We start from the raw sequence: 26,539 nt of genomic DNA on the forward strand, positions 1-26,539 counted from the left end.
TTTTTCAACTTTTTACGAAACTCAGTGCCCCGAGTAGCTCTCGACGAGGCCAATCGATTGACCACTAGTTTTGTTGTTGTCGGTAAGGCAACAAGACTCGTGTCGCTACGCGGTTTTTCCCACCCCGGGGCAGTGATGGGACCCCGGGGTCCCGCCAGTTGCTTCATATGTTGAGCATGGAGCGTTGTTTGACTTGTTTCATGAGCCAGTTGTTCTGGAAAACATCCGTTTGCTGTGATATACCTAGGGGTACCAATTAAACTACATCATTACCACAGCGTTGTTTGAAGCTCCTCTACGTGTTCCCGTTTTGTTTGCATTGTGCGTTTTATCATTCTTGCCTGCCCCTTTTATTGCCTCGCATTCATTCATGTATTTTTTTCCCTTTTGACACAAATCATCCGGGATGTGCGCCTGATCTCACCAGATCCAAAAAGCGAAGCAAAGTTGAGCCTGCTTAGCAGTTTGTTGAGCGACCTAAGGAATGCCCGGTGGGTGTAGAATATGCTGCAGCTAGAGCACTTAAATCTATAAAGAGTTGCGATTCAGCTGTTGAATAATTTGTTCCCTCCCCACCCCTCCCTTCATATCGTCAATGGCAACTAATTTTTGGATACATATATTTCGTTTGACATTATTAATTGTGGCAAATAATAATGCGAATATTCATTCTCCTAGAGTTTGCTTCGAGGGAAAAATTAAGGATCAACTAAATGATGCTCACTGCATATCGACCTATCGCATTCCCCGACAGTCACTTTATACGTATGTACTTTCCTTTGCACTTTACATAGTCAGCCGTGCTCGACGGAGGTGTGGGGGAAGGACAACAAATTAAATACAAAAAGCAGTTCTAAAGAAATGAGTGTTCAATCTGGGTGATTCAGAAGTGCACGGCTCCAATTCCTTCCTAACATCGGAAGAAAGAGCGTTCCAGACAGCTGCAGAAGCAAATCTGAAAGCGCGCAATGCAGTGACCGTCTTTGTTCGATGGCCAGCCAAAAGCCACCGATTTTGTGGTTTTAATCTGGACTGGGTCACAAGTAACTACACCCGTTGTCAGTCAGGTGTCGTTTGTATTTAACGCACAGTTTTTTTTCGTCTCATCTTTGTTTTTAGTTTATTGCACCTTTGCATCTTTTGCACTTCCGTGTATACTCCGTGCTCTCTAAACGAATACAGCTTGGGCGAAACAACATACGCAAAAAAATACAGCGCTGACAAAACACTTTTTTTTGCTTTCTTTCATCTGCGTTAAATTTCTTTTGTCTCTTATCCACACTGTATTTGTTGTTTATTTCGTACCGTTTTGTGCACTGTGGTAACTCCCGGACTTGCCTTTCTGTATAGCAGGGGTCCCCAACCCCCGGGCCGCGGACCGGTCCCGGTCCGCGGCCTGTTAGGAACCGAGCCGCACAGCAGGAGGTGAGAGCGGTGAGTCCGCGCGTGTAGCCCACCCCCATTATTTTATTATTCACCACTTCCGTCTGCGCCTCTTTCCCGCACTGCGCACTCGTCTCAGTCACAGTTTTGGTAAAGCCCACAAGCTCTAACCCCTAGTAGCCACAATGAGTAAAAAAAACAAACGTCGCTGGAGAGCTTCTTTGAAAAGGGGGAAAGACCCAATGATGAACCCCCCCCCCCCACTGGTCCGTGAAAAAATTGTCTTCCACGAAACCGGTCCCTGGTGCCAAAAAGGTTGGGGACCGCTGCTGTAGAGTTTCCTCTTTATATTGGATTTTTGCATATTCTCAACCCACACTTTTTTTTCAATTAATTATTTTTATTTGTTGTTTTAGTTGTAATAATTTAAAATTTGATTTTATCTACGTGACTTTCCCGGTGGAACCAAGAATACCATAATTTACTTGTTCCTTTCAATCGTCCCACACACTCTTTCATTGGTCCACATTCATTCATCTCTTATTATTTATTCTCTGGCCTCTTTGGTCATCTTATTTCAGTTCCATCACATTTTCCATCTTCCTCTACCCTGTCGGTCTCCAGGCATTAATGCATAATTAGCGTATATTAACTATTCAATTTGCATGTATATATTTTTTCACAATCTTGGGCTAGAGATTCAAAGGATGTATCGATTAGGTGAAGAATGGATTATCATCGATGTAATGATTCAGGCCCTTTCTGGAGCCTTATCATCATATTGCAGACATGTATCTAGCAAAGGAAACTGTTGCGAATAAGTACAGATTGCAATAAACCCGAGCACAAGGTATTGCCATGTAGGTCTACCACACGTTCACTCTCGTGCATAAGGGTGCACCAATTCATCGATATATTGATTGTTAAAGTTCTTGATACATGCATCGGGTCACATTTGAAAAGAATCGATGTTTTTATGTAAATGAAAATTATATACTGTACTTGCTTTACCTTTCGGCTGCCGGAGCAAACAGTACTGAACAAGGAGGGCGGAAAAAAATACCTAGAAACATAGAATCGATTTGTGGCCCAGAATCGTAACAGTTCATGGAATGTCCAGGGGTGTTTGTTAATTGCTACGCCCGTACTAATTTTACAAACTTGATCTGACACTAGGTGGCCGGAAGCCGTGACACTTTCGTGTTTGATGCTGTGATTTGGCAGGCGTCACAGTACGGTTTGCAGCCTCTGCGTGTTGTGCACGAGTCAATGTGTGGACATGCGAAGTCTGCACAATGGGGCCCCTTTGAGGGTTTGGCGCATCTGCGATGTAGCACAGTCTTTCTGAAAATGCTGACTGTGTACAAGCCTTGTTTAAGCTGAGGCGTGTAATCTGAGATCGCATGTGGACAGATTTCTGCTCGCGTTGCTCTTGTATACATTCGCGTGATTAGTGTCGTGTTTGAATAAGTGATGAAAAAAAATCTAGTTACATAATAGCTACAAGAAATTATACCGAGTAAAATATTGTGGAGTGATAATCACGAGTAATAACCGAGTGGCGACCCAGGGATGGAACGTGTCAGAGAGGACGTCCACGGGAGGAGGTGGAGTGATGAAATTGCCTCGCGTCCAGGATTGTGAGAGATGGTGCGACGATTTGCGGAGAGATTCATGTAGCAGCAGATCGATCATGGCTGATGACAATAACGATTACGAACATATTCACGACACAGGTCAACTCGAGGTGTACCCTCGTGGAGTGCGTTGATTTGCCAACAGCAACATAACGAAAATAAGTGTGAATTCCGATCGATTGCTCTACCCACTGATCTCTGTTTCTCTTTTTCCCCCTCGTCAGAGTGATTTCTTGCTCCGCTGAGCCTTGAGTGCGGTGCTCATCTCCCCCCCCCCCCCCTGTTTCCAGCCCTGAGCAAAATGTAGAAACTTGACAGGGGGGGCGGGCCGAGTTGCCCACATCAGAAAAACCACGGGTGACGTCGCCGCTGCCGCCGCCACCGCCTTAAGGCGGTAGTTTATTTTATCGACCCGACCCCCCCCCCCCCCCCCCCCAAGGGGGATGTGACATTTCTGGGTCAACCACGAACCAGGATTGGAACTCGCAACACCTCGGGTCGCGAGCCGCCCCGCTCTTCCGTTGAGTCAACCTGGCTGCCCGTTACTTGACTTGCGTGCAAAAAGTGCCAGCCCAGAGACTGACGTGCACACTGCCCCCTCCTCCCCCCCTCCCCCCCCCAGGCCTGCCACGACTTCCTGGAGCAAGCACAGTCGCAGGGCAAAAAGTGGCAGAAGACGGTGCAGTATGAGCGTGAGCAGCGCTTGCGCCTCGAGGAGACCTTGGAGCAGCTGGCCAAGCAGCACAACAGCCTAGAGCGCGCGTGTCGCGGGGCCTCGGTGCGCACCAGCGCCGGCAGCGAGAACCCTGCTGGGAAAGGTGGGGGCCGGCGCGTGGCCGTTTTGTGCGTCTGCGTCGGTGGGTGTGTGTGTGTGTGTGTGCGTGCGTGTGCGCGTGTGTGTGTGTGTGTGTCTTCACACACACACGCTGCGCTATGAACCTGGCGACACAGGGTTCGATTCCCGCTCACGGCCAACACCAGTGACGATTATCTGAACCGGTCCCGGGCCTCCCCTAGGTCGACTCAGCCTCAAATGAGTACCTGGTGCGGTGTGTAAACATTGCCACTAGGGAGACAAAGGCGGTCGGGCGTGGTGCTGGCCACCCACCCCCTCGTGTACCGTTCCGGCCTTCATAGGTGCTCGCTAACAGCACTTGCCCCTACAGTCTGTTAAGGCTATATGGGGGATCTTTGATCTTTGTGTCTTCAGTGGGGAGCGGAAGTGAAGTGGTTGGCACGCCGCGCTACGAATCCGGCGACCCGAGTTCGATTGCCGCTCACGGCCACAACGCCAGTGATGGTTATCTGAATGGCTCCTGGGCGTGTGCCCCAGGTCGACTCGGCTTCACACGAGTACCTGCTGTGGAAACATCGCCACTGGGGGGACCAAGCGGCCGGGTTTGGTTATGGCCACTCACCCCCTCGTGTGCCGTGCCGGCCTTCATAGGTGCTCGCTAACAACACTCTCCCCCCCACAGTCTGTTAAAGGCTATGCGAGGGGGGGGGGGGGTGGTGGTCGTTGTATAGGTCACATTGCAGTTCAGCTACAGAGTCGAACCCCGTTTATCCGGCTGTGGCTCATCCATAGCGCAGATTAACTGTGTTGAGCTGCCACCTGTCGTTCAGTTAAAAAAAAAAACACTCCTGTGAGTTTGTGGGGTGGATCAGAGGTCAGAATGCCGATCCGGATAATTGGAAGCAGCTGCCAGCGATTTAAACTTGGCTCCCGAAGCACACAAATAAACATCACGTTAAATCGGTTCTGCACTTATTTGGGTTTATTTTCCAGCGCTGGATTAATACTTGGCTCATAAGTTATGTTACAAGGCCATGAATAACCTGCTTCTGTTTATCCAGGTTTTGACTTTTCCAGGGGGGATGGTCTTTACATGATTCAGTATTAATATTATAATAATAAAAATTACGCACACACTATATGCTCGCTCTCGAAAACGTAGAATGATTTGGAGGCATGAGGAACCACGGACCCAGCGAGGAAGGCAGTGGGGCGGTGAGCCGGCGCCACGTATTGGCACTTCCTTCTTTGCTCATTACATGATGAGCCTTGTTGTTTGTTGGCGTGGTGTGCAAGCATTTCCAAGTTTCAATATGTCTCCAAGTTTGTAAGCAATGGAGAAACATCGAATCGAACAAAGCGTTTTACCCCATGGAGTTCACTGGTGGCGCGTGGGGGGGTAGTTGTTGTCATGGTTGTGGGTGTAGCAGGTCGACACGGCCTTGTTTGTCAATTTACAATATTCACATTGCGCTCCTCGCTAGTCAATGTGTCATTACCCTGTTAACGACACGCGTAATGATGGAACAACCGGTAATTAGTGCTGTAATTCATCATCGCCAATTGCTTATGAAGTTGGGCGCAGCAAGGATGACCGGTGCTCATTCTGCCAGTCAGCGGGTGAATTGCACATACCTGGTCGTTTTCTTAGAAAGTTGCGAGCTGAAGAACGCAGGCATTAGAAATGGATGACATTGGTTGTAAGGTTGTACTTTGTGTGGGAGCCTGCACGCGGGTCTGGTAATTGTGTAATGCCACGGGAATTCAATGTTATAATGTTATATAAATACGCGCTACTTATGCTGGGGCTATTCTCACATTTTTCTCTGAAGTAGCTCGGAAGTACTGACTAAGCTATCGGATTTAACAAAGAGTTTTTTTTTTTACAGCCTTCACATTTTCTACCGCGTCACCTGGACGCAGTTTTTAAAACTCGCCACGTTTCACCTCTGCCACTTCATCTCTTTGTCTTTTTTATTACAACGAGAGGTGAAGGTGCCGTCCCCCCCCCACCGCAATAACTTTTTCTCGCGCTACTGCGAGCAGGAGAGCCTCGGGCCTCGGCCTGGAGGGAGCTCTGGAGAGCGTTCTTCATCGCATGGCCACTGCTGGATGAAGGCCTCGCATCAAAATCGGCTCTTGCTTCCGCACATAACGTCAGCACGTGAACAAATCGCGCTGCAAATTGCACGTGCGAGGTCCTGTCAGTACATGTCAGAGCCCATTTATCGATCCGCCGCTGGATGAGGGCCTCTCCTAATCCTGTGTGGGTTTTGGGACTAATTTGAACATACTTCACCACGCTAGTCGACGCGGGTTGATGAAGGCAGAGAGCGTAGAAGTACAGTACTATTACTACTATCTCAGAATATTGGAGTTAAGTTCATGTTATCCTTGGGTTAATCACTACATTATAAAAACGTACGGTCTCTTTTTTTATGCAGTCGCGGTCATGGCTAAACAGGCCGCGATCCGGCTGACACAGATCTTATCTACTTTTTACGTGTCAGAACTACAGTACAACAATGGATATCACTGCACTTGCCCTCTGCTGTCCACCACATTCCATATGCAGTAGCTTACAGCAGCCTCTCTGTGCGTGGTGGACAACCAGCCCAAGTGCTGTCCAGGCGTAAACCAGCTTAGCTGCTGAAATCGGATGAAAATTCTGTCCGCATGGTTTAGTTGGGTGTGCTTCATCTTAAGGCCTGCGGGGCCATTGGTGGCCCCTGGTGGCCTTGTAGTGCGGCCTTCCCCGACAATACACAACATGTGAAAACACCCCCCCCATCATCATCATCACCGTGCTGTCAAACCCTAATGGTTTCACATGTGTGGCGGCCTTCGCACTGATGATGTCTAATCACTGCCCTAGAAGGGTGCGTGGCCTACTCTGCCACTGCTGTTTTGTGCAGTAATGCTCATCTAGACAAGGCAATTATTTTTTACTTGTATTACATTTCGTGGGCGTTCACACCATTTTGAGAAGTTGTCTTAAAATAATGATCCATGTCAATTGAAAATTTGCGATGTCAGCAGTACCATTTGGCAATTTGGATTGATAATTTCAGCCAGCAAATCAGTAGTGGCACTCTTTGCTTATTTATTTACGAGGAGTGTATCATTGTGAAATTCAGCATCGTTTTATTTCCCACCTGAACCATAATGTCACTTTTAAATAACATCGTACCTGCTGGCGCTGTCGTGGACAATTTAATACATTCCATGCCTTCGTCTTGCGCTTTGAAAGCATGACAAGTAAATAAAAGCTGCTTAAATAGAAACTTTGCTACTGTTATTCTTAGTTTTTTCGGTAAAGTCACGTTGAAGAGAAACAACAAAATAACAAAATATATATAAAACAATAAAAAATTCTCACGACGTTTCGACCATAACTATCGGTCATCATCATCATCTGATGATGACGACCGTTTGAGTTATGGTCGAAACGTCGTGAGAATTTTTTATTGTTTTATATATATTTTGTTGTTTCTCTTCAACGTGACTTTACCGAAAAAACTAAGAATATGAATTACTGCAGTCACGAAAGCTTTAAATCAAAATTTGCTACTGTTGTTAATGCTTCTATTTTCATAAACTCGTGGAATCCAGTGCCTTTGCCTTTGTAAATGAATGCAAACCTTTGTTGTGTTTATGTGAAATCCATAGCATATTGTACACAAATGACTTCACAGTGCTCACATTTAGCATGGCTGGCAACATACGGTGCGAGAAAAGTTTAACATACATACATGCCACATTAAAGTGCACATCGAACAAATTCATCTTGTTAAATAGTGCACATGCTAAGATGCCCCAATCTTCGATGTGCAACGTTGTCAGAAAATTGTGCCCTGGCAACAAGTATGAGTGCCCCTTCCAAGGCCGTTCACATGGTGCTGCTACCCAACTCCCTGTGGTTTCGGTACAGACAAGACGACCTTGGTGTCTTGGGTGCATTTTGCTTCTGGATAAACGGGCCATTAATTTCATTCTCGTGGGTGACAACAGCTCTCTCTACCCACAAGGCAAGCAATTATAGAGTGAACAACTTCATTTTTATCTTAACTAAAACCAAGGCTTCGTTTTTATGGCTCTGCTTTGCCGTAGAGTTTAGGGCGCATCCCGTTGTATGCATTAGCGACGCATGAACCGTCAATTTCTACTTTTCTGAGAAGTTTATTATAGCCTGTTGACAGTGAAGGCTACAGAATGAGAGGATCTTCAGCAGCCAGTGCAGAATGCAAGCTGGCGGTTCCCCTTGTCGGTGGTTTTTGTGCTCACGTCCATGCGCTCGCGTGTCGTTGCGGCTCTGTGCGTGCTACGCGTGTGTGCCTGTGTGTGCAAGCCGCCGCGCAGCGGTAGTGTAGCGAACCCGGTGACCCGATTTTGATTCCCCGCTCACAGCTAACACCGGTGACGATTATGCGAATCCGTCCTGGGCCTCTCCTATGAGTACCTGGTGCGGTGTGTAAAAACATCGCCACTCGGGAGACGAAGGCGATCGGGCGTGGCGTTGGTCACCCGCCCCCATGTGTGCCGCGCCGGCCTTCATAGGTGCTCGCTTAGCAGCACTACTTGCACCAACAGTCTGGTGAGGTTATCCGGGGGCGGGGGCGGGGGGGGAACTCTTTCTTTGTTTTTCACCCACCGCACTCGTGTTTCCCATCAGTGGGTGGGCGAGGGGGCGGCAAGGCGGACGCGAGCGACGAAGATGATGAATTCGAGTTTTTCGACGCGATGGAAGACGCGCCGGAGTTCATCACTGTACCAGCCGAGTCCAAACACAAGTGAGCCCGGCGCTTGCACTCAGAATGTACTTTTTCTTTTTCCAGAATATTTATTTACACTTGAGGAATCTGTTGAGCGATACAGCTCTTTTTCACAGGTGTTCACCCACTCGGTCTGCGCACAACACACACCTGAGTGCAGATTCACACTCGGAATATACACGCACCTCCGCTTTGCACAGTTGGCTACGTATGGTGCGATAAATTAAACTGAAAAATAAGTTATACATACATGCGTACACACACGAGCGCATTTCCCTCGTATCGTCTACACCCAAGTTTTAAAGTAACTTTGCTCAATAGAAAATTACGAGTTCGTATTTATTTTACAGTTAATAGTGATGTTTGTTGTTGACTGCATGGCGTTTTTTGGTCTTTGGTCCTGTGTTTTGATAATAGTGATGCAAACAAAATTGCCACCCTGCGCGCAGTTTTTTGACGAGCTATTGAGGCAGGTTCTACGAGAGAGGTTACCTATTATGGCTGGAATTGCTCGCGATGGGGTGGTGTGGACAGCACACCAGACCAAGTACTCGTATAACAAAACTGAGTCAACCTAGGTCCTGGAACCAGTTCTGATATAATTCACCCACTGATGTTACCCGTGGCTGGGAATCGGGTCGCTGCAGGTACATAGCACAGTGTGACCAACCACAGCCACCTCCTCGCCACTTAAGTGACTGTGACGTCACCGCAGCCAATGTGCTGCCAGGCTAGGTACATTTTGAGACCACGTGAAGTCTTTGAAGGCTCGGTGGTGTGCGTGTTCACGGAACAGACCCAGGTGTTGTGGATTAACCGCCTGTGCTATTTTACGTGCATTGCATATACACACTCCCCCCACCCACCCACATACAGACACACACACACACACATGCTCTCTCTGCTGCACGTTCACCCGTTTTTTACCGAGGTGCACTTCACCCAAACTCCGGGTAGTGCGAGTGGGGGGTGGAAAGAATGTAATCCAGTGAGGTTCCGTGCAGCATTTGTGTTGTGTTTTGTGTTGTTTGGCGCAGACGCTCGGGTAGCAACGTCAGCGGAGCGAGTGCCAGCGGTCACCTGGAGGACTGGAACTCGGAGGACTTGGTGAGTACGAGCGCATGACGCTGCGCTCCAGAATGAATGTCAGTCAGCTTCTTTGATTGACTTTGATAAATGATCAATATATCTATTGTATGAACCTAGGGCCACGTGTATTTTTTTTTTAAATAAAGTCGTTATAATTGTGGTAGATTCTCTCCGTTGCTGTTGAGTTCTGGTTTCGCCGGTTGAACGTTAGATAACGTTGATGCGTGTTTTTTTTGGGGGTTTTCCGCCCCGGTTAAGTGTTCCCAAAAAAACTAGCACGTCATTATCAGCTGTTTGCTTGCAATTAACACTTGTTTGGTAGCCGATAATGACAATCACAGCTTTCCTAACAAGACGGACCTAAATCCTAATTATAGCGAGAAATACATGCTCATTCGGTCCCCAATGAAAATAAATGTACTTGTGGATCATATTTAACTGTACTCGTTACATGGCAGTATTTTAGGAAACTTGACCGGCTTAAATTTTTCTCTCTGCACGATGGAAACCAAACCTTGACTTTCAACTTTATTCCAATAGTTAGATGCTCTGCGACATGTGTTGCATGTCGTACGTGTGATGATAGCAGTAGTGAGGATCTGTCCTACACAGTATTTCCAAATTCCCATTAAGTTTCATTGTCACTTTTCGCGAAAAGAGTTATAAATTGCAAGTGACACGTTGTGACCCACCCCTACTGGACATTTGTAAAAAAAAAAAAGAGCTTTATAGCACATCGGATTTTTCCAGGATAAATAACGATTCTGATTCCTAGGCAGGCATGGCGCCCCATAATGCAGGCGCGTTGCGTGTATGTGTGTTTGTGTGGGGAGCAGTCGCGTAGCAGTTAGCGTGCTGCGCTATCAACCCAGAGACCCGAGTTCGATTCCCGCTCACAGCCAATGCCAGTAACGATGATTATCTGAACGGGTCCTGGGTCTCTCCTAGGTCGACTCGGCCTCAAATGAGTACCTAGTTTCGTGTGTAAACATCACCACTGGGGAGACAAAAGCGGCCGGGCGTGGTGTTGGCCACCCACCCCCTCGTGTGCCGTGCCGGCCTTCATAAATACTCGCTTGACAGTCTGTTAAAGGCTATACGGGGAAATCTTTGTGTTTGGGTGACGCTTGTGCTCCGCGCTGTAGAAGCATGCCAGTAGCTCGAGCTCACTGGGTCAAGAGATGGTCGTCAAAAAACAGCGGCGGGCCCGCATCCCTGACAAGCCTAACTACAGCCTCAACCTCTGGAGCATCATGAAAAACTGCATCGGCAAGGACCTCTCCAAGATCCCCATGCCGGTACCTAAAGCAGTGGACGGAAGCGGGCTTCAATGTCGCAGTGCGCACCCGTCCTGAAAGCGTTATGGGTACACGCGTGCGTTCGTGTGCGAGCTTCTGTGTGCAGACGTGTATTTTTTAGGGTGATAAAAAGGGTGAAGGTGCATGCCTGCCATTTCTTGCTCAGGGCTACTGTTGGTAGAAGGGAGCTCTCGAGAACACAGTCTGTCTATAGAGGTTTTTGACTTGTGCTTTAACACTGGCCCCGATGTTTTGAAAGAGGTGGAAATACCCACACTTTCTTCCACTTGCCTCATAGACATAGGTGTGGTAGGTGACGATTATCCAAAGCAATCTTGGGCCTCCGAAGCAATCTTGGGCCTCCCCTCGGTCGACTCGGCCTCAAATGAGTACTTGCTGCGATGTGTAAACATCGCCACTCGGGAGACGAAGGCGGCCGGGCGTGGTGCTGGCTACTCACCCCCTTATGCGTCACGCCGGCCTTCATAGGCGCTACTTGCGAACTGTTCTTTCCCCAAAAGTCTGTTGAGGCTATACGGGGGGGATCTTTTTCTTGTCTACTTGAAGACACGAGGAGTAACTTCTGTGCAATGGAGTCAAGGTGGCTACGCTCCTCGTCGTGAGCAACATTCAACCACATGCAATCGACGAATCCCCACGTAAAATCGCGTCCGTTCACAGGTGAACTTCAACGAGCCGCTGTCAATGCTGCAGCGCTTGACGGAGGACCTGGAGTACTTCGACCTCCTGGACAAGGCGGCCAAGTGCGAGAGCTCGCTGGAGCAGCTGTGCTACGTTGCGGCCTTCTCCGTGTCGTCGTACTCCACCACCGTGTACCGTACCGGCAAGCCCTTCAACCCGCTCCTGGGCGAGACGTTTGAGTTGGACCGCCTGGAGGAGTGCGGTTACCGCTCCATCTGCGAGCAGGTATGTGTGCCGCCTTGCCGTCGTCATTGTCGTCGTCACGGCCAGGAGCCAGCCACCTCGCCACCGCAGTGCCACGGTGGCAAGATGTTAGCTCCCTCGCCTGGTATGTAGGAGGTTGTGGGTTCGATCCCGACCAATAACGCCTATATATTTGGAATTTGCATGTTTTTCTCCCCGTGATCGCGTGGAACTTTCCCCGGATCCTCCGTTTTCTTTGCCTCCACATTTAGAATGTCTGGCTGCTATACATTTCCATATGATGAGCCACTTTGTTGAGTTATCATTTGTGGCCAGGTCGCTTCTGAAAAAGAGCTATATAGCTCCAGTGGATCTCACCTGGTAAAATAAAAAATAGTTGAGTTTTAGTTCTTCTTAGCCGTGCACACCCATAGTATTGCCAGTGTCCAGTGTCACAAGCGGTTCTTGCTTTATGGTGCTAGCAATTTAGATTTTAAGTGGCCCCTTAGCTTTTGAAATTATGCTGTTCAAATAATATCTCCAAGGAATGAAAATGCAGTCAATACTGGACTTAAGCATGCCTCATATAAGCGCAGTTCAGTTATGATGTAGGCAACGCATCCCTGCATTGCACCGGTGGCTGGTGATGGAAGGCAAATACTGATACAAGCACACTTTGGATATAAGCACACCTTGTGTTGTGCCTAAGGGCATGCTTTTATCTGGACTCTAGTGTACAGCGTTGAGTGGCCGTTAATGTTTAAATTCAAGTCAAGCTTAATACCTTCTTGTCTAGTTTCTGATATTGTTGACATTCCCTTGGTTCACTGCATGCAGTAGCTGCTGCTATCATTCGCGCTTTCATCACGCGCAACTTTGTCGTTTTTTATTCTGTTTGTGCCAAAATTTGGTCTTTTAACCGTGTGGCCATCTATCACAAAAAAACGACGTTGCCGTGCGTTTTCTAGTAAAACGCCACATCGGTATTCGCGCTGTGCCCGCCACCACTCGGCAGACGTCACGGTTTGAAGTCACCGTGGTGCCTTGTGCCAGGCCACAGCTGACCACTGAGAGATGTGCAAAGGATCTTCTTCGTCGTGTCTCCTATCCAACCTATATGGGTCTTCTCCCCAAATATTCTGCACAGGCCTCCGCTTCTGATGTTGGCATTGCCAAATCTTGAGGGGAGTGCATTGTGGTGCTGCAGAGCACCTCAGGAGATGATCCACGTGGTTTGCTTCTCCTGACAAGCACATTGGTCGATTGTGCAGAAATCCCCCCCCCCCCCCCGTGATTTCGTGAGAGAGTTGCATCTGCCGAAACCGACTCTCAGTCTGTTTAGGCTCCGCCGTGTAACCCGTTTGGAATTGGAGCCAGATGCGAGCTCCTCACTTGGGGGTCATTCCTCACCGGATCCATTCAGCACAATGATGCAATTTTGTAATCCCATGTATATTGATGAAATCCATACTCTTTGATTCTATTGGGTAAAGTCACGTAGGTAAAAAATAAATAACAAATCTACGTGACTTTACCCAATAGAACCAAAGAGTACGGATCCTAGCAGTCACAAAAGCTTTAAATCTAGAATTAATGAAATCCACAGAGTCTTGAGATAACGTAAGAGCACCTGCTCACTCATTCTCTGCGTCACTACCGGCCGCCTGGATTATGGTTGCCAGGCCTTTTGATTAAAATTGCAATGATTAACTCTCCCAGCAATGCCATGAATTGTCATGATTTGAGGTTGCAATTGACTTGAGATAATCTATTTTTTCGTATAATTTTCACTGTGCTGTCTCCCGTCTGTGTTGTTTATCATTTTCTGTCACATTTGTACTCTTTAACTATGTTAGCCTAAATTAGAAATGTCCTTGTGCCTTGCATGTAATTGACACGTATAATGCATAATCGATTCTCGCATGCCCGTATCATGAGTAATAACAATAGATTTTAATAGAGGAATCGATTCTTCATTTCACACCTACTTAAGGTTATAAGCCATGGCCAAAACACAAGTTTCATTGAATTGTAGTTTTGGTCGATATTTGTTTTTGGGTTAGGCCATGCAGTGGTTTGTCAAGAGGTACGTACATCGAATCATGGCTGTGAACTCTTGCGTGGCCTAACCCAAATGCAGGTCATTGTATTGGCTGAGAAAACCCACGTCTTAAGTTTACTCTAATTTAGTAGAGTTCTTGTTTAAACTGCTGTGCAGTTCGGAAATGTATACGTATTAAGACACGGATATGTTAAGACATTTAAAAAAAAATGTATTACATGAACCACGTGCTTGTGTGTAGGTGAGCCATCACCCACCAGCCGCGGCACATCATGTGGATTCACGACGTGGCTGGCGCCTGTGGCAAGAGATCACGGTCTCCAGTAAATTTCGTGGAAAATACCTGTCCATCATCCCGCTCGGTACGTCGCCGTCGTATTGCGTTCCCGTGCATCGCTGTAGGACTGAAATGGCTTCTTTTTTTCTTCAGCATAACAAGAGCCCAGTACAGGGCACAGACCCGCAACAAGGGGGTGGGGGTAATACAAAAACTCTGCGGACCCGAGGCCCGGCCTCAGTACTCCTGGGTCCACAGACCGGGGCTCACTGCCCCCACACACGTGGGGATTGCGAGCGGGAGCGTCGATTATTATTATTATTATTATATAGCGAGGAGGAAAATAAGCGATAAGGGGGACAAAAAGCAGCGGGAGCCTCCTGTAGGACTGGCATAGTTAAACATCTTAAGAGTACCTTCGCAGGACCAACAGTTGCCATGCATTTACTGAAGTTAAGATGCACTTATTTGGGTTAGTTCATGCAGTGATCTGTTAAGATTTTTCCTGTATGACCTTAAGCCTAATTTTGGTTAACCGCAACCCTAAAACCAAATTATGAGTGCAAACGTGCACTGATCGTGGGTTAAATAATACTTTTGGTTTCATGGCATTGATTGTTGTAACAAATTGTGAATGCCTGCAAATATCTTCATTGCATATGGCAAATGCTTACTGAATAACACTTATGAATTGTCACATTCTGCCTTAGAGCTCCGAAACAGTATCAATTAATTTTTTAAGTGTGTGCCAAAAAAACTGAGAAGCATGAAGCGTTTGTTGGTGAACACCTGGGACTGTTTTTGGCCTCATGACCCTGATTCACAGTGGATAGGTCGTCTCTCATAGCAGATCAGTCTTATATCTACGAGAAGAGACCATTTCTCTGTTGTTAAGAATGGCCATTGGCCAAAGTGTCGCCCGTTATATCTATATTTGTTATATTTTTAGGGCAATGTTATCGATGAGTGCACTGAGTTTAAGTTTTGTGGTTGAAAAGTAAAAAGCGCCGATGAAACCCGATTTGAAACGGTCACGCACGTTCGTGCAAACGTTAAAGAGAAGGGCGCCGCTGCTGTGTTCACTCGTGCGTTCTTTTGATTGCTCCCACTGCACGTGACTTAGGAACCATCCACTGCGAGTTCCCCTCATCGGGGAACCACTACACGTGGAAGAAGGTCACGACCACCGTTCACAACATCATTGTGGGACGGCTCTGGATCGACCAGGTGACCCTTTGGCTGTCCCACGAGTCTTGCCACACTCGCTTGGCTAAAAGTGTTGACAAACGAGAGTGGTTAAATTTCGATGTAAAGCTTTCGTGACTGCAAGGATTCATCTTCTTTGGTTCTTTCGGTAAAGTCACGTAGAAGACGGCCGCTTGCGTTGTGGCCGAAACGTCGTGAGAATTTTATTGTGTTATTTTATTATTCTCATTCTACGTGACTTTACCGAAATAACCAAAGAAAACGAGAGTGGTTTGATCGGTTTTGTTTTTGCCTTCACTGAAGAGTGTGCTTTCGGTTGTAGGAAGGGACAGTGTTGATTGCTTGGTCAATAATAATAACACTGGACATTTATTTACGTAGTTTATTTTTTATAGAAATGCATATCGGACTACATGATGGAATTTCCCTTTGCGATTGACAAGGGCTGCTCACATTCGCTTGGGGTGGTCTGAAAGAATGAAATATGGTGGAACAATTCAAAACATTTACATATATTTTTTTAAAGTCACTCTTCTTACGTTACGGACTAGGAACACAAGGCTGAGCGATACAGAAGCACACTCTCCCTTGCTATTGACGCACAGTTCATGAATCTCATTAAATACCTCCAATGAGAAAATCACACTCTTTTTTTTACAATTGAGGTCGGTGACCTTAACATTTAATTTTTTTGTAAAAGCGCTTAAATTTGTAGTTTTACGTTCACAATATATCATCACATGTGCCCTTAATATTTATATATTTTCCCCCTTTTTAGTTTTGCCTTGGTATTGGCAAACCGGCCTCAATCCCTTGGGATAGACAATATTCGTCACTGCTTTACGATACATTGACTTACGATAATTGACATGAGTAGTAGTCAGTCTCCATAGCATAACGGCTTCATATCCTCACTTAGATATTCCCAGTTGTGCCGTATCGATCTCCCGTGGATTTTCTGGAACTTCTTGAAGAACCGAATTCATTTGCTGGAGTCTGACAACTCTGGGAGCGAAACGACGGACATTGTGCAGGACGACGAGCGGTATAACCCGACAAAACATCGGAGGGCTTAATATTTGTTTAAATTGAGCATCGAATCCTCAATTAAATTTCGTGACTTCAGGCTGGAGAAAGAAAAAAGTAAACCAGCTAGACATCAGCAAAGTGTTGGCCCTTGGTGATATACTGCAATTGCTTGTTTTTGACTAAGCCATGGCCATCAACGTTTGTGAAGATTCGCATTTGGTTTGTTCCTCTGGACGGAACGTGTGCACCGTCTGCCATGTGCTGTTTGCAGTCCGGAGATATTGACATCGTTAATCACCACACAGGAGACAAATGCCAGCTCAAGTTCATCGCTTACAGCTACTTCTCACGTGACATTCCCCGCAAGGTGAGATGACCGCAAGGTTAGGTTAAGCTCCCTTTCACCACCCCCCCCCCCTCCTCCCCTGATGAAACAACATTTCACACGAGTGCTCGTTAAGGTAATTGATAATTTTTGAGACATTTCACTCCTAAGTGGAAGCAATGAACTGAAGCAAGGTCTCAGCGGATAATAGAACTGATAATCCAAATCTGATATCTCTTTGCAACCGGTCTCTTAATGCGACCTCTAATATCGTAAGGGAGTCAAATACCCTTGCAGACCTGTTCTTTCTGCTTGGTGCAATTCCCTCTTGGTGTCTGCTAGTGGGTGGCAGTTACCCGCCCAGAGCGGAATTTCCAAGTCTGTGCTGCAGCGCCCCCTTGCGGTGGTATTTGGTTACACTGGGCGCCAAGTATTATTTCAGGCTTCCCTGAAATTCACCGACTCGCTTTAAGTGGCGCGGTTTTGGTGAGCAAAGAATTCGGCAGAATCCCAAGATCGTGTCGACTCGGCGAACCGCACCAGCCGCATTGCGACGCACGAGCCGGACCTTGCACCCTGAGCGGGAGGGAGTCGCGGCGGCTTCCTCCCCGTTTCCGTGCTGCGCACGTCCCATCAGGGTGTCGCGTGTTTTTTTTTTTATATAGGTCACTTGTCAGCACGCTAAATAATTCGGCAGGAACATGCCAGAGTGTTCATCGCCCGTGGCGCAAAGTACAGCACCCCCCCCCGCGCCGAGCGTGAGCCCAATGGGAGCGGGTTACCCGAGACGGGTGTCGAGAGAGAAGGATAATTCTACGCCCCAGCTGCCCCACACGTCGCCTCCACACTGCCTCGTACCGTTCCCTCCCCTTCCCTTCCCCCCCCTCTCTCTCTCCTGTGACCGTGCAGGTGTCCGGCGTGGTAATGGACGCGGAGGGAAATGCGCACTACATCTTGTCGGGGACGTGGGACGAGAAGATGGAGTACGCCAAAATTGTGCAGAGCAGCAAAGGAAGCAGTGGCAGTGAGGGGCGGCAGAAGACTGTCTACCAGACACAGCCCGCCAAGCACCTCTGGAAGAGATACCCACTGCCGTACGTCCACGTGCCAGTGCGCCTGCTTTTGCACCGTTGGCCGGGGCTCGTGTTTAACTGGCTTTTCCACGCTAGCGGTGGCGCGCGCTTGTAATCCAGCTGTTGGGAGGCGAGCGTTGACTGATCGATCAGATTTGCGCAACTGACAAGCCTGCCGGGGCCGCAAGGTGCCCAGGAGGTGGCGGTGGAGCAAGTGGGTTTATAAACCGGTCCGTGTAGACCCTTTGAAAAAAACCAATCACCTCGTGCGTGTGTGTATCTGTATTTTTTACACACACACACTTGACCCAACAGTCTTGTTAAGGCTATGCGGGGGGGGATCTTTCTCTTTGTTTTCTTACGGTGCTCCCCCATATCCTCCCGTTCATAAAACACTCCGTCAAATCAAATTGACCAACCATCCGAATTCACGGGACCCTCCTGAACAAGAGCCCTGAGGCTTAGGAAGGGCATTCCCAGATGGCATCGGCGTTAACAATCAATACGTGCAAACCAACGGTCAAACATTTCATCGCACCGTTGTCGCTGATGGCCCTCGGCAGGGAGCACACAGAAAACACGTACCCATTCGCGGAGCTTGTGCCGAGAGAGCGTGGATCTTTTTGCTCCGTTTTTTTTCCGTGCACATTTAGAATCTACGTGCGTTCAGAGTGTTTTGGCTGCCATAAATTTCCGTGCGGCGATAAGCCCCTGTTGAGCACTTCCGAAAAAGAGCTGCGTAGCTCAGTGCGCGCCTTGCCCGGCAAAATAAAAAAAAAATGAAGTTCTAAGTGATAGCTTTGCGGGCTAACCGAGGGTTTCACCGGATTAATGATTGGCGCCGCTGTCGGCAATCGAAAGTCGCAAACCGACGATGACACGCTTCGTCTCGCGCCCCGTGCCGGTGGCGTTGCGCAGGGAGAACTCCGACAACATGTACTACTTCACGGAGCTCGCGCTCACGCTCAACGAGACGGAGGAGGGGGTGGCCCCCACGGACAGCCGCCTGCGCCCGGACCAGCGGCTAATGGAGAACGGCAAGTGGGACGAGGCCAACGCCGAGAAGCAGCGCCTGGAGGAGAAGCAGCGTCTGGTGCGGCGCCGGCGCGAGGCCGAGCTCGCCAGTGCCGCCGAGGAGGGTACGTGTTGCCGCTGTGTTTACCGCTGTGTTGTTGCCGCTGTGTTACCGCTGTGTTGCCGCTGTGTTGTTGCCGCTGTGTTGCCGCTGTGTTACTGCTGTGTTGTTGCCGCTGTGTTAGCGCTGTGTTGCCGCTGTGTTAGCGCTGTGTTGCCGCTGTGTTACCGCTGTGTTGTTGCCGCTGTGTTGCCGCTGTGTTGCCGCTGTGTTGCCGCTGTGTTGTTGCCGCTGTGTTGCCGCTGTGTTGTTGCCGCTGTGTTAACGCTGTGTTTACTGCTGTGTTACTGCTGTGTTGTTGCCGCTGTGTTACCGCTGTGTTACCGCTGTGTTGTTGCCGCTGTGTTACCGTTGTGTTACTGCTGTGTTACCGCTGTGTTGTTGCCGCTGTGTTACCGCTGTGTTACCGCTGTGTTTACCACTGTGTTACTGCTGTGTTACTGCTGTGTTACCGCTGTGTTACCGCTGTGTTGTTGCCGCTGTGTTACCGTTGTGTTACTGCTGTGTTACCGCTGTGTTACTGCTGTGTTACCGCTGTGTTACTGCTGTGTTACCGCTGTGTTGTTGCCGCTGTGTTACCGCTGTGTTGTTGCCGCTGTGTTGCCGCTGTGTTACCGCTGTGTTACTGCTGTGTTGCCACTATTACCACTGTGTGTACTGCTGTATTACCACTGTGTTACCGCTGTGTGTACTGCTGTGTTTCTGCTGTATTACCACTGTGTTTACTGCTGCGTTACAGCTGTGTTACTGCTATGTTTACCGCTGTGTTACCCCTGTGTTACCGCTGTGTTATCTTTGTGTTATCTCTGTTACTGCTATGTTTACTGCTGTGTTATCTCCGTCTCACTGCTGTGTTACCGCCGTATTATGATAAACATAGCTAGCGCCGTGAGCAGCGGTCGTTGAAATCGCTCGCGTGCGTTGTGCATCTGCTGCCGCACCCCTCCCCTTTCCTTTTTCTACGCCCAACGGGGACGCAGGCCGCAAGCACCAGTCCTACCGTCCCATGTGGTTTGAGCGCAAGGAGGACCCCTTTACGCGGGAAGTCAGCTGCGTTTACCGCGGAGGCTACTGGGAGACCAAGGAGAAGCAGGAGTGGAAGATTAGCCAGGACATTTTCTGAGACCTCTCTCCACACCCCCCCCCCCGCCCCCACCCCCCTCGGGACTGTGGGGTGCAGAGGGCGGCAGTGGCAACGCACGGCAGCGTCCACGGTGCGCACACTTAACGCCCTGCAACAGGGACAGACGCCATCGGTCGTTATCCAGTTCGCGCGAAGAGGCGGAATGTGGGCCGTACGATATTTTACACTCGCACAAAGCACGCGTTGTTGTGCTGGCACAGTGTGCGTTAAAACACGCCTCTCCGGATCTTCTGTTTGCTTTTTTTTTCTCCTTAATTCCTTTTCTTTTGTTTCTGTAATGTTGGCAAAAGTGTATCGCATTCATTTAAAAAGAAAAAAATCAAATGTGTTGGCATTGAAAGCTTTAACAGCAACAAAAGATACTTAATTTAAATGCTCTACATCTTCAAGAAATCTGTTTTGGCGATGTTCAGGAAAACTAAAATCCACTTTGGAGAATAACAAATGATACAAAATATATATATACCCTTTAAATATCCATGTAATTTGTGCGCGGAAGAAAACAATAGAATTAATCAAATATAGACTGTTTTATCACAATCATGAAAGACAAAATGCGTAGGGCGAGATACATAAGAGCAACGTCTTGTCATTTTGAAGCATCAAGGATTCTCTCATGATTTTACTGAGGATGAGATGCAGCAACCAATGGTGGTTGCCCTGTAATATACCCGTGTAATTCAATGTTTAATTAGCATTAACCGTAATGCATCCGTAAGTTGACAAATAGAATTAGCGCATACACACACACACGTGGCAACGGAAGTGTTTCTGTACCTGGGGACAATTTTTTTTTTAATTACTATTTTAGAAAAAGGATGAATGAGAATGGTGTAAATCGCAGGGGACATTGTAAACTTCCGGAGTGGTGTTGACTTGTGTACAATAGCTTGCAAGCGGATGGGCATTGGAGTCGCTTTGCTCCGTGAAGCCCCAGTGTACAGAGGCTTTGTCATCCTGACACTCCCTGCCGTCAAGCAGCTGCAGCTACCTCCCCACAATTCGCCCGGCCCGTCACCGTCACGTCCGTCCTTGTACCAGTACAAAAATAATAAAGTCACCACCCCAAATGTAGCTGTACATTTTAAGGGTGGCTCAAGAGAGTCTACGGGAGCAAAGATATTGAGGAGAGCGATGGTCAACATAATCTGGGAGTAAAATCACGTCCACTGCACTGTGTACTTGGGGCTGTAAATCGTAATCCAGCAGGTGCCTGCAACATGACCTGCTCACTATAAAAGGTGCTTTGATTTTTTTATTTCTCATTCGATTTTTACCATATCTTTTTCTATCCCTTTCTCTTAAATCTGGGGGAAGGGGGGGGGGTGCTTTTTTTGCCAAACGCTGTTCACGAACAGCGCTTACACGGACAATACGCCGGCGACTTGTTTCGTCGGCGATTGAAAGGTGAAACTGCAAAAGCTCCCCCGAGTGAATCGCCGGACGTGAGAATCGGGGCCTGGGTGCGTGTGGTGCACTTGGCAAAACCGGGAGCTGGTGATGCCTCGTTCGATTTGGGGAAGCGAATGCCTCTTTCCTTTGGTGGCTGCGAGTAGCAGCTGGAACCAGCGGTCCCGTGACTGTACACAACGTGGGGGTGTATCGGCATAAATGATCCCGACCCAATGGGGGTTGTTGTTGTACATAGCGGAGGTGTCACATGTTGGGATCTTAACCTGCATTCACATTTGGCAGGCGTAACCAATTGTGTACCCTTATTTCAGTTACAGGTCACCTTTCGTTATGGTACTTGTTCATTCACACAGTGCACGTGGTACAGCGGCACCCTTTGTTATTCCACTGCTGGATCGAGGCGTCCTCACGACGTGCTGGTCGTTGGGGGTTATTTTTAACATACCTCGCTAGTCAGAGAGGGGTTTGTGAAGGTCCGGGAGCACAGGTGCAGGAACAGGGGAGTGAAGTACAACAACGGATTTGATGCCCACCATGTAGCCCTGCAGTCTATTGTAGCCTTGAGCGCCTCTCCGTTCAGATTGGTCGCCCATCCATCGCCATCCAACCTCATCTCCGCATAGCTTCAGGGATCTGACGACCAGGCGCAGTCCTAGTAAATTGGTCATGTGATAGTTAATTCATAGGTTTTAATCCAATCGGTTGTTTAAACATTTAGTCACAAATGGGCAATTTGACGATCGGCCTTGGCTGTTGTAATGACATCAATTTCCCACTGGTGGCCAGATGTTTAAAATTCCCATTTATGAGCATGTTGCCATTTTATCCTAAATCAAGAAAGGATATCTTGTGCCACATGCCACCCATATGCATATTCACCGTGTTCGATAAAGGAACGTTAATGATGAACCATTTCGGTGTCCAGTAGTCTAGGGATATAAGTTATTTCCAATAACCCATAGAAACTATGACTTGCATATATGTTTCTAATTATTTTCTAATACACAGAACAAGCTAATAGTTATGCTGTGTGTAGGGAGGACTTGCGCACGATTCAAGCCTTAATAGAAAACTTTAGGTATTACACGACCACGTTTTTATCAACGGGATAACGTGAAATTGCGTGACTTGTGACAACGTAAAAAAAGTGCAACCGCAGTGGCCGTTTACAATTTGGTTTTGTTGTGTAATGATTAGCGTCAATAGTGCGTACATCACTCGGTGGGCACGCTCTGCCGCCCCATCACGAGACTTCACATTTTTCGTTGGTGACGAGTCTTCGTCATTTGAAGGTTAACAACGTTCCCCTCTTGTTAGTGGACGTGCAGGCGGCGTAGGCCCTTGTGTGCAACAGAATATATGATTATTATGCCTTATTGTGTACCTTTACAAACAAGCGCCGCTTGTTACGCCCTAAACCTTGGCCACAAATTTTAATCCCGTTGATGCGACTCCTTCGGGTGTGGCTCTTGCTCGGCAGCGGCTCGCTGCACTTGCCTCTGCGTTTTGGGAGTTTGGCGAAATGTGCGTACTCCGATGTTTGCTTGTTTTATTTCTTTTTAAATGTGTTTTTTTTAACTAAAATTGCACAACCGCAGGACAAATGCATAGGAGAAATGGCTGTGAAGTGAGACGTAAAAAAAAATCAATCTTAAATATCCACGGAGAGCGTTGTGAATGACAACGGTTGCTTAAACAACGATGAGTCGTGGCGCTGTAGAAGATGTTAATGACGATAAGCGTGCGGCGACTGATCCGCCCAAAATTTCGTACCGTTCTGTGACCTTTAAATCTTCAACACGACTTGATGTTCCGCCTTTTTTCGTCTCGCTGCGTGTGTTTGATCAGCGTTTCAAAAAAAAAACGACGCAAGTTTCTATTCGAACCCCAGTAGGCGTGGTGACACATTGGTTGAAATAAGAAATCCAATTGTAAGTGAACTCCATTCCGTGTCTCTGATACAAAATTGAAAATATTGTTTTGGTCCGTCATCCACTTGACTTTCCAGACCGATTGTTATTCTCAAGAGTTGTACGATCTTATCCTGTTAGCTCCAAAGAGATCGCCGTTTCAGAATGAGACTCCGGAGGACATTCTTCGGGAGTTAAATACATTCTTTAAAATGCCCTCCCTTGGTCAACACCTGCCAAAAATTAACCTGTAAGCACTGTGCTATACAAGATACTGCGGTGTGTGCATTGACTTTTCTGCGCGCGAGAGATGGTGTGTCAGTTAGTCTTCGAGTGCTGTGCACTATACACTAATACCTGTGCAAAGGGTTGGGTCAATACGACGTGAAGGGCTTTTCCGATATTTAGGGGAACCGGCTGTATGCAAATGAATAATGTTGAAGCAGAGCACGTGGTATTTGTTCATGGCGTGTATCCAAGGGAATAGATTAATCAAGTTGCCGTTGCTGCTTCAGTGAACTTGTGCGTGAATAAATAGGTTGATTAAAAATTATAACAATATTTTATACTGTCACCGAGAGGGAAGAGGTTTTCTCGTTTTCTGTTCCTGGCTGCTTGACACGCATCATCCCCCCCCACCCCCTATGCAATGTACCATTTAATATAGTTTACCGGTTCTTGCTCATAACCTCACTCCTTGGTAATTACTATGTGTATCATAGCGACGTAGGCTCATCGTTGGCCTCTCCATTACCATAGTCACCCCTCAGTGTAACTATTATAATACATCTCGGAACAAGAGGAGCAAAACGTCCACGCAAGAAATTCCAAGACAATGGCGGCGATTGACTTAGGCAACAGCTCACTGTGACAATAAGGCAGCCAGGACGTAATTGTCGTCTTCGCGTCGATAGAAATTTTACAAATTTAACGAAACTTCCCGTGATTCGGATGAACCGTGGGGTACAATGCAATAGTGATGTGCGCGGGTGTTGGCGATTGTGGCTATCACGGCGATTATTCGGCGCGCACGCGGGTGTGATTTTTGTTGTTGTTGCTTGGGTGGGAAATAAGGTTTGGGTTGATCGGACGCGGGACACAATAACAACAGTGCGCGTGCGCGCCGGAGCAAGACAGGTGGGTGGAATGGAATCGTGTGCCGATTATTATAATTATTATTTTTGGATTAAGATTTCGTTGGACACGCGGAGGGTCTCGGGAGAGGCGAACAAAAGGCGCTCGTGAAATAAATTCGCAAGGAAACAACGCCGCAAGAGACTCCTCTCCCGCGTGTTGCGTCGTGATTTGTTGAGCCGCACTCCGCAGCAGGCGTTGGGAAACCTCGTGGCCAGCGGATCGCCATTTCATGTGGCCCACGCGAGGAAGACCGAGCATGACACGGATGGATAACATCGAAGCACGGACGAGGCAGCCTCACGCTAGAACAGACGATGAGGATAGCAGACGACGGAAATCGGTGGCGAAAGATTGCCCCCGTGGTGCGGCCAACCCCGAGGATCGAGGATGGCTGAAGACGAAGACGGCCCGCCGCTATGCGGGGCCCCAACCACTCTTAAAGACGCAGTGCCGGATGACCCGAGTAGCAAAAGTAGCTACATATGTAGTAGTAGCTACGGGCCCCGCACTCTCAAGGGCCCTCGCGAAATGCTTTCAAGCTGTCAATTCCGGTTCATTGATTCTGCACTTGCTCTATCACTATAGTACTATACTGCCTTCAACTTTTATGAGCGACTGGGTGTTTAAGGTTAGCGATTTGTCGTATCCGGCTGTATAGCAAATTAAAAAAAATACAATTACTTTACTATGCAAATTAAACATTTTGTGTTTTAATATTTGTGTGTTTTTTTTTCTGTTTAGGGCCCCTTTATAACATGTGCTACAGGCCCCGCACTAGCTTAATCTGGCACTAATGAGACGCCCTGCACACACGATATCCGTTCCAGCAAGCGTCTGAGCCGCGGGAAGTGGACGGGAATATTTCCGACCTTGCCAACAATAATGTGGTCCTAATTTATGGGCCCGATCGGTCACTACCGTTTACTGCAAGGGCCTCTCTGCCAGCGACAAAAGTGATTGATTTAAGGATTGCGCGCGTGTTAATTCGTGGACCCCCAGTGATGTTCGTAAGCCCAGTTCAAGCCGTAAGTAAAGAATAGTTTTCGCACCTTTGCCCGACAGCGTTGGGAGCGTTCCCACCCGGCCCATTTAATGTTTCGTTTTGAAGATTCCAAAAGCTACCGAACTCATCCGGTGATTTAAAGCGTGGAGAGAATTTGACGTTACGACATGTACTCGAGCGCTCTTATTATAGAGCCATACTTGATGTTCACTGTATTGTGCGATAACATTGGCCCCGGGATTCTGTTACATTTTTGCCCGAAGATATGCGTCGAACCACGGTGTGTGTGTGTGGGGAGCGGTGGTGCAGCGGTTAGCGCGATGCTTGACGAACCTGGCGACCCGGGTTTGATGTCCGTTCACGGCCAACACCCAGTGACGATTATCTGAACCGGTTCTGGGGCCTCCCCTAGGTCGACTCGGCCTCAAATGAGTACCTGGTGCGATGTGTAAACATCGCCACTAGGGAGACAAAGGCGGCCGGGCGTGGTGTTGGCCACCCTTCTCGCGTGACGTGCTGGCCTTAATAGGTACTCGCTAACAGCACTTGCCACAACAGTCTGTTGAGGCTATACGGGGGGGATCTTTGTCTTTGGTGTCAAAAGATCCGGTTGAGAGAAGCAAAAGATGAATTCTTGTTGGACGTATTCCTTTGACGAGTAAAACAGACGCCAAACTTTTGAGTTGAGCAACCGTGAACTCTTGTGTGTGACCTCCGATGTATGACTGACCGTGTGCTGTCCTTGGCGTGACCGTGTGCTGTCCGCCCGTTCTCGCACCCGAGGAATTGTACGTACAAATGTTTACGTCTTCGTTGAATAACAATCGGCGATTAAAAATAAATATGCCGAAGTGGGCCTCATGGCGAGAGCTTGGTTTAGGAGCACGTGCTATATCGTGTAGCTTTGGAGGGTAATTAAAGTGGAATATTCTGCGATTGCCTGCAGCCTGGCCACCCACCCGCTC

The 26,539-nt window shown here is 47.9% G+C and overlaps 1 protein-coding gene across 2 annotated transcripts in view; it reads left to right on the forward strand.

The window, feature by feature from the left end:
- Positions 1-25,285, forward strand: part of LOC116939146 (oxysterol-binding protein 1-like) — a 76,065-nt gene extending 50,780 nt beyond the window's left edge. For both annotated transcript variants that reach the window (XM_032947191.2, XM_032947192.2), the window contains 11 exons: positions 3,643-3,838; positions 8,489-8,606; positions 9,626-9,695; positions 10,823-10,975; positions 11,657-11,902; positions 14,164-14,284; positions 15,323-15,426; positions 16,706-16,801; positions 17,669-17,853; positions 18,751-18,971; positions 19,948-25,285. In XM_032947191.2, coding sequence (XP_032803082.1) covers positions 3,643-3,838; positions 8,489-8,606; positions 9,626-9,695; positions 10,823-10,975; positions 11,657-11,902; positions 14,164-14,284; positions 15,323-15,426; positions 16,706-16,801; positions 17,669-17,853; positions 18,751-18,971; positions 19,948-20,090 — 1,653 coding nt within the window. In that variant the 3' untranslated portion in view covers positions 20,091-25,285. The remainder of the gene's footprint in view (positions 1-3,642; positions 3,839-8,488; positions 8,607-9,625; positions 9,696-10,822; positions 10,976-11,656; positions 11,903-14,163; positions 14,285-15,322; positions 15,427-16,705; positions 16,802-17,668; positions 17,854-18,750; positions 18,972-19,947) is intronic.
- The last annotated feature ends 1,254 nt before the right edge of the window (positions 25,286-26,539 follow it).

This window comes from Petromyzon marinus, chromosome 5, assembly GCF_048934315.1.
Source record: "Petromyzon marinus isolate PM22_M1 ecotype Great Lakes invasive population chromosome 5, UKy_Petmar_22M1.pri1.0, whole genome shotgun sequence".
NCBI lineage: Eukaryota > Metazoa > Chordata > Hyperoartia > Petromyzontiformes > Petromyzontidae > Petromyzon > Petromyzon marinus.